General features: G+C 59.2%; 2 protein-coding genes across 2 annotated transcripts in view; one reads left to right on the top strand and one right to left on the bottom strand.

The window, feature by feature from the left end:
• The window catches only part of GAPDH (glyceraldehyde-3-phosphate dehydrogenase), a 4,014-nt gene extending 2,079 nt beyond the window's left edge, over positions 1-1,935 (top strand). Inside the window, exons 3-11 of the mRNA XM_010844969.1 lie at positions 3-112; positions 231-321; positions 427-542; positions 635-716; positions 896-1,047; positions 1,135-1,213; positions 1,312-1,395; positions 1,481-1,578; positions 1,674-1,935. Of these exons, the coding sequence (XP_010843271.1) occupies positions 3-112; positions 231-321; positions 427-542; positions 635-716; positions 896-1,047; positions 1,135-1,213; positions 1,312-1,395; positions 1,481-1,578; positions 1,674-1,743 (882 nt within the window). The 3' untranslated portion in view covers positions 1,744-1,935. The remainder of the gene's footprint in view (positions 1-2; positions 113-230; positions 322-426; positions 543-634; positions 717-895; positions 1,048-1,134; positions 1,214-1,311; positions 1,396-1,480; positions 1,579-1,673) is intronic.
• Positions 1,936-2,703: 768 nt separating this feature from the next.
• IFFO1 (intermediate filament family orphan 1) overlaps positions 2,704-7,758 on the bottom strand; it is a 12,376-nt gene continuing 7,321 nt past the window's right edge. The window contains exons 7-10 of the mRNA XM_010845196.1: positions 7,605-7,725; positions 7,224-7,319; positions 4,232-4,362; positions 2,704-3,780 (exon numbers count right to left, since the gene is read on the bottom strand). Coding sequence (XP_010843498.1) covers positions 3,672-3,780; positions 4,232-4,362; positions 7,224-7,319; positions 7,605-7,725 — 457 coding nt within the window. The 3' untranslated portion in view covers positions 2,704-3,671. The remainder of the gene's footprint in view (positions 3,781-4,231; positions 4,363-7,223; positions 7,320-7,604; positions 7,726-7,758) is intronic.

Raw genomic sequence — 7,758 nt, 5'->3', positions numbered from 1 at the left:
ACATGGTCTACATGTTCCAGTATGATTCCACCCACGGCAAGTTCAACGGCACAGTCAAGGCAGAGAACGGGAAGCTCGTCATCAATGGAAAGGCCATCACCATCTTCCAGGAGTAAGTGTGAGAGACGGAACAGGAAGAACTTGGCCTTGGAGGAGGCACTGGGACGGGGTGATCACCTGGGGTCTGTGGTACCCTGTGTCCCTGAGCTTTGTCCTGTCTTCCCTCATAGGCGAGATCCTGCCAACATCAAGTGGGGTGATGCTGGTGCTGAGTATGTGGTGGAGTCCACTGGGGTCTTCACTACCATGGAGAAGGCTGGGGTGAGCAGCGAGGGGCTGGAGAGGAGGGTGTAACAGGAGGATGGGGGGGAAAGCGGACTTAGGAATGTGAGAGCCCGGGTGCAATTAACTTGCTCCTTGCTGCAGGCTCACTTGAAGGGTGGCGCCAAGAGGGTCATCATCTCTGCACCTTCTGCCGATGCCCCCATGTTTGTGATGGGCTTGAACCACGAGAAGTATAACAACACCCTCAAGATTGTCAGGTGAGCGCAGCAGAGAGGAGGTGGGGAAGCGGGCTGATAGTGCCCCCTGGTGCCCAGTGGACATGCCCCTGACTTGCCTCCCTCTTTTCCAGCAATGCCTCCTGCACCACCAACTGCTTGGCCCCCCTGGCCAAGGTCATCCATGACCACTTTGGCATCGTGGAGGGACTTATGGTAGGAGTGGTGGGAAACTTGAACACACTCAGTTCTCAGCTAGTATGGGACCCTTCTGCCTCCTGCAGAGCAGAGCCCTTCAGAGCGATCTGTGTCCCTTAATTCTTCCCCAGGGGAGGGGGAGGTGAAGGAGGGCATGGCCTGGTGAGCACCCAGTGGGTGGTCTCCTCCTCCTGCAGACCACCGTCCACGCCATCACTGCCACCCAGAAGACTGTGGATGGCCCCTCCGGGAAGCTGTGGCGTGACGGCCGAGGGGCTGCCCAGAATATCATCCCTGCTTCTACTGGCGCTGCCAAGGCCGTGGGCAAGGTCATCCCTGAGCTCAACGGGTAAGACCCTTGACTGTTTTCTGCCATGTGGACCCAGGGAGCTGGGAGGGAGCAGTGCAGACTGACCCTGCTTCCTTGTGTCCACAGGAAGCTCACTGGCATGGCCTTCCGCGTCCCCACTCCCAACGTGTCTGTTGTGGATCTGACCTGCCGCCTGGAGAAACCTGTGAGTTTGGGTTGGAGCAGCTTTGATGGCCTGCGGGGCCAGTGCGGGGGAGTTGCAAGACTGGAACTCCTGTGACCACCTGTTTTTTACCTTGTCAGGCCAAGTATGATGAGATCAAGAAGGTGGTGAAGCAGGCGTCAGAGGGCCCTCTCAAGGGCATTCTAGGCTACACTGAGGACCAGGTACAGTCAGTGGGTCAGGGGACTGGTGTCTGCATGGCTCCCGGGAGCCAGGCGGGATTCCATATGAGGCCCTCTCCTCCCCCAGGTTGTCTCCTGCGACTTCAACAGCGACACTCACTCTTCTACCTTCGATGCTGGGGCTGGCATTGCCCTCAACGACCACTTTGTCAAGCTCATTTCCTGGTATGTGGGGGTGGGGGTGGGATGATGCTTCAGCATGTGGTCTGGTGCCCCCTGGTGGCTGGCTCGGTAAACAGCCCTTCACACTCTCCTTCCAGGTACGACAATGAATTCGGCTACAGCAACAGGGTGGTGGACCTCATGGTCCACATGGCCTCCAAGGAGTAAGGTCCCTGGACCCCCAGCCCCAGCAGGAGCACGAGAGGAAGAGTTCCTCAGCTGCTGGGGAGTCCTGCCCCATCTCCGCCACACTGAGAATCTCCTGACTTCCACATGTTTCCATCTCTAAGGCCCTGAAGAAGGGGAGGGGCTTAGGGAGCCCTGCCTTGTGTACCATCAATAAAAATACCCTATACCCAGCCTGCTGATGCGTTTCTTGCTGTGAGGGAGGCTGGGCTGAGGCCAAGTTGAACTAGTTGAGCACCCAAGCTGCCAGAAACCCTGCCCTGGTCTAGTGGTCACGCCTCATATCCTGGGTTCCTCCCTGAGCCCTTTGGGTGCTCTGGGCCCCAATGTGTGCCAGATTGCCATGGCTGAACCCAGGAACGGCCTGGTGGTGTGTATCCAGAAGCCATACTGTCTGCAGCCCTGCCCCCTGAGGGTGACACTGGCACAGGAAGTCAGGTTGGACAGGGTCCACCTGGCTTCCAGCCAGTTAGCTGACCTCTGCAACAGTGTGGAGCATGGCCAGCCTGGGAGAACTAGGTCCCAGTTCTGTCTCAGTGTCTGTGCCCTAGTGACCACCTGCAGTATGACCAGGCAGGTGCCCAGCTCCTAGGATCTGCAGAAGGGGAGGGCTGGGATGGCTTTGCTTCCGGGTTGTCTGTCACCGGTGGAGGTGTGTAGTCTTACTGGGAAGCAGGACAGACTTGGTGCTGATAACCTGGGCTGAGGCACCATTATTTTCAAGTTCCAATCTCCGCATCTGCCTTGCACCTGCGTGTTGGAAAATGCTGGGAACTAGCACACACTGCTTCTTGCCTGGAGAATCCCAGGGATGGGGGAGCCTGGTGAGCTGCCATCTATGGGGTCGCACAGAGTCGGACACAACTGAAGCGACGCAGCAGCATACACTGCAGAGGACTGTGTAGCCACCACCAGAAAGTGCTGGAAACAGTGACACAGACGTTCAATAAATACTCGCCAGTTTCATTAGATTCCACTCAAACATCAGCTCCGCCCAGTCTGCCTCAGGCAGTGACGCGGAGGGACCCTCGGTGTCGTTGCCCCAGTTCTCCAAGCTTTTTTGAGTCTGGGACGTCTTCTCACTCAGCCTGTTGGGTCTCCGTGTGTGAGACACGGAGGACACCTGCAGCTGATGCTTGAAGAAACCGAGACCCTGAGCACACGTGTGCACGCACACATCCATGCCTGCCCACCCACTCCCACACAACGCAGTTTCAACTTTTCTGCCACCCGGTGGTGACGGAGACAAACAGGAGCTTCTGTCTCTCTCTCCACAACACTGCACCCAGTCAACCTAAAAGCTGCCTTGCCCAGACGCACTAAGGTCCTTATAACGTGTGGCACTTCCCACGAGGGAAGGGGCAGAGCCACGTCACTGCTGTTGACGGGCAGCCAGCCATGAGCACTTGAACAGGGAGGAAGGCGCACCCTGCCCAGACCCACTCAGTCCGCCTGTGATATGGAGGGCTTCCTTCTTTGCTGCACAAGCCACGGAAGGTCTGGCCTCCTCCCCTTCATACCGGTGCCTGGGCCAGTTAGCACCAGTATGGAATCAAGACGGCCAGCTGGCCCCAGGCCACAGGGAAGGAAGGAAGGACAATCACACTGCTTACTCGGTGGAGAGGGCGAGGGGCCACAAGCGCTCCTGCAGCATTACAGGTGGGAAAGCAGCAGACACCCGCGTGGAGGCAGGAGGGCCGGCTGTGCAGGGAGTGGCCCGGAAAGGGCAGCCAAGCCTTGCTCCAGACGCCCGGAGCCCTGGAGGGGCCGAGGACTGAGGGAGGAAGCCGGGGAGCAGCACCCAGTCCCCGGGGCCAGGCTGGTGCCGCAGGACATGGGCTTCCCTTCTGTGAGCCCCCAGCCCTCTGCTGCGGCGGGTCCCGGCAGGCAGGCCGAGCACGAGGAGGTCCCTATCTCATGGCGCCGTCGGAGGAGACATCGCGATCGGAGTCCTCAGCCTCGCTTGGCGGCGGTGGCGGCGGGTCGCTAAGCGGGACCGCAGTGAAAGCAGGAGACTTTCTAGAAAAAAACACTGGTTGTAACCTTGGGGCAGGGCAGTCAGGAGTCCCGTCAGGACTGGCACCCCTGCCCATCCCAGCCTGATGATGCCCAGGTGGGCAGGAGAGTAACGTCTCAGGCAGAGGAGGACCACAGGGCGAGGGAGTGGGGAGGGGAGGACACCACCTCCCCCAGTCCACCTTGAGGGGGGAAACAGTCCCCACCTCAACCTGGGGACCCCGAGACGCCCTGCAGCCCCAGTTTTGCGTCTATGGAGCAGTTTTGTGACTGTTGGGTTTTCAGCTGCCTTTCTAAGCAGGGGAACCAGCAGAGGCAGGGCATGGGGAGGTTCCAGCCAGGCAACCATGATGGACTCCTGTATCCTCCATCTGCTGAGAGGGTGGGTCTCAGGGCTCACCCTTGAGGGGCGCCAGGCACTGCCCCTCCCCACCTGCACCCGGGGGGCCCTCACCGGTCCCCGGACTGGGTGATGAGCCGGCGGCAGGTCTCCATCTGCACATCCAGGCCCCGCTTCATGCTGCACATCTCCATGTACTCGTGCAGGTGGCGGTTCATGTCGTTCTTGGCTGTGGCCAGCTCCAGCTGCGGGGGGCGGGCCATCAGGTCAGCAACCGCCCCTGCCCGCGCTCCCAGAAGGCTAACCCGCCAAGCCGTGAAGGAGGTGAAGGGCTCAGGTTCAAAACTAAACCAGCTCGAGGCAGAAGGCACTGGATACGCCATCGTTCCATGTTCCCTGGGGAAACTCGCCCACAAAGGCTTTTGCTAAGGAGTCTGATGCAGGAGACCAGAGTTCTCTGAAGAGACTCACAGCAAGAGCAGTGAGGAGGGGGCAGAGGCCCTAGAGAGGCAGAATGTTCCTGAGGCACTCGGCCTCCTCCTGGGGTTCCCCACAGGGGCCTATTCTGCCCATACAGCACTGTCCCCCACAGACAGGCCCCGCTCCAGGCTGGGGCCTACCCACCCCTGCGTGCACCCTCAAGTTGAGCCATTACTCAACTTCGAGAAGCGTCTACAAGACTGTCGGCACAAGGGCCAGCTGGGCCCTGCGGAAAGGGGCTCCGCTCTCACCACCGATTTCCTCTCATTACTTCGTTCACATGTAAGCTCTTTTCAGAGACGGGTGGAAGGACTGCCTGCCTCGCTGAATGTCTGACTGGCTACAAGCTGCGGCCTGAGTCAAGGACTGTTACGTGTGAAAAGACGGGGCTCAGAGTCAAGGAAACACAGTCTCCTTCCCAGAGCCTGACTCTGCCCACAGGCTCCGTGGTGGAACTGAGAGGCAGGCACGGAGACCATGAACAATCTGGGACACAGACACTCTTGCTGCCTCCCTTTGTTCTGGGGACAAAGAATAGGGGCCGGAAGCGGGTGGGGGCAAAACAAAACTGCCCAGGGTGATGTGCTTGACTGCCCGAGAGCAAAGACAAAGGGCAAGAAACCACCCGTGAATGATCCGAACTGGGCCACAAGGATGGGAACTCAGACAGAAAAGCAAACCGTCACAGGACCGGACAAAGAGACAGTTAGGAAAGTGACATGGGGCGAGATGGTGGCCTGGGTGGGTCAGAAGCCCCAGTGAGCACAACTTGGACCTCGGCCCTGGTTCCAGAGCTGGGGTCTCAGGCGCGCCCCCGGCAGCAGCACATCCAGGGGCAGGAGGAGCTGACCATTCATTCAGTCCAGGAAAGAAGCAGGGTGCTGCCAGCGCTTGTCCAGACTGGCTCCCTCCTTCACCCCAACCCAGGCCCCTCGGGAGAGCTGGTGTTAGAGGGGAGTGCTGGGGGCTGTGCTTGGGAGCCCAGCACTCAGTGGGGTAGCAGGAAGAAATGAACCCAACATGTCCCAGCAGAACACGAGGCTACAATGGCCATCAGCCTCTACGTTTATAGAGGGCTGCGGGAAGGAGACGACCCCAAAGGCCACACTGAAAAGCCGGCGAGTGCGGTGGGGCAGGGTGGAGGGGTGAGGCTGGGAGCAGATCGAGAGCGGAGACCTGGGCCTGGGTCTCTCTCGTCATCCAGTAATGGAAATGGTCCCTGCCTCCATCCCAGGGTCCCTGCAGGCCCAAGGTCACTGAGATAAAGGACCTCCGGAGCCCCGGGTGGACGGCCAGCAGCAACAGCCTCCCGACCCCTCAGGACCTCCTAGGTGCAGTGAGGAGGGGGAGAGCAGGATGCGTGTTGACAGAGGAGTGGGGGCCCCCTCCCAGCTCTTCAGCTGGTGGCACATATCCAGCTGTACCTTTTCTTTTTTTTTCCTTTTTCTTGGCTGTGCAGCACATGCGATCTTAGTTCCCTGACCAGGGATCCAACCCATGCCCCCTGCAGAGGAAGCATGGAGTCTTAACCACATGACCACCGGAAAGGTCCCCCCAGCTGTGTCTTTAAAACTGAGTGTCAGTCTGCCTGGGAGTAAACAATGGGAGCAGGTTTTGCTTAAAGAAACAGGGCAGCTGCTGTGTGCTGGAAGAATGAGGATACAGGAAGATAATTCCTCAGGAGCCACCGCCTCGGTGAGGGCAGTGGGTGGGCCTGGAGAGAGGCAGAGCGTTCTAGAAGCCCCCAGCCTCAACTACAGAGTGCATGAAAAGGACCCCTCAGGCTCTGGCCTCGGGGTCACCGGAATCACGTGGCATCTTGGCCGCAGCACCCTCATCCCAGGTGTCACAAATTCTTCCTGTCAGCCCCTCCAGCCTAGAGTTTACATTAAAGCACCGGCTCCACTCGCCAGCTCGGTGAAGTTCCTCCAGGTGAGGGAATGAGCATGGAGACTCCTCCATGGCTCGAAGGCTGAGCTGAGGCTGCGGTGAAGGTCAAGTTCAGCGGCGTGGACCCCGATGCAGCGCTGACTGTAGTAACAACCGTGATCACAGTGGCTGCGATGGTGCTGACTGCCAGGCAGATGCCCCACACTCCACCTGCACTGGAGTTCGCCTGACCTTCAATCGCCCCTGAAGGCGGTACTGCTAAGACCCCACTTTACCAACCAAGAAGTGCGCTCGGGACTTCCCTGCTGTCCAGTGGTGAAGAGTCTGCCTTGCAACGCAGGGGACTCGGGTATGATCCCTGGTCAGGGAACTCAGGTCCCACGTGCTGCAGAGCAACTAAGCCCACACACCACAACTAGAGCATCCGTAGGTCGCAATCAAAGATCCCACGTGCGGCAACTAAGGCCTGACACAGCTGAAGAAAAAAATATTAAAAAAAAAAAGCAGGCTCAGAGAGAAGAGGCCTGATAAAAGTCAGAGCGGCAGTAAGTCACAGAGCTGAGACTGGAACCTACATCTGTCTGCCTCGCTCCCCTCCCCAGCCTGAGGTCTTCAGGACCCAGTGGGGAGATCGCCCTTCTCCTGCCAGGAGGAAACGGAGAGGCCCTGGTGTCCTGCAGTACCATTCAGGACCCCCCGAGAACCGGGGCCCCTCGGCTTCAGCTCTCAGCCTTACCTCGATCTGGTCAATGGTTTCCTGATATTCTTTCTCCCGGGTTTTGAAGAGGGACTCAGTGTCTTTAATCACCTTCTCCAAACTGTCTTCTGGCTGCTGGAGTGGAAAGGGAAGGTGGGGGAAGCAGAGGGGAGGGATGGATGGGACACGGTGAGCCACAGGGCAAGGCCAGGGAGGGAGAGAGAGAGACAGAGAATGAGGTTAAAGGAAGCTGGAGAGACCGAGGACGAAGACTGGGGACAAGGACTGAGGACGAGGAGGAAGCAGGTGACGGATGGCGGCCACAGAGGGAAGACAGAGCTCGGAGGGGCCGGCGGGTGGAAAGATGGGCCTGGCGCCCAGGGAGGAGGAGCCGGGGCCCAAGGCCGGGAGGTTGGTTACCTCTCCCGGGGCCTCTGCGGCGGCCAAGGCATAGCCCGAGAAATCCTCCCAGAGCAGCAGGGTCTCCTCCGTCTCCTCCCAAGTCAGGCTGTCACAGTCGTCCTCAAAATCATACTCCCTCCTAGAGACAGGGAGCCTGGGCGTCAGGGCAGCC

The sequence above is a fragment of the Bison bison genome, unplaced genomic scaffold (genome assembly GCF_000754665.1).
Source record: "Bison bison bison isolate TAMUID 2011002044 unplaced genomic scaffold, Bison_UMD1.0 scf7180017864213, whole genome shotgun sequence".
In the NCBI taxonomy this organism is placed as follows: Eukaryota; Metazoa; Chordata; class Mammalia; order Artiodactyla; family Bovidae; genus Bison; species Bison bison.
This window is presented reverse-complemented; position numbering and strand designations above follow the sequence as displayed.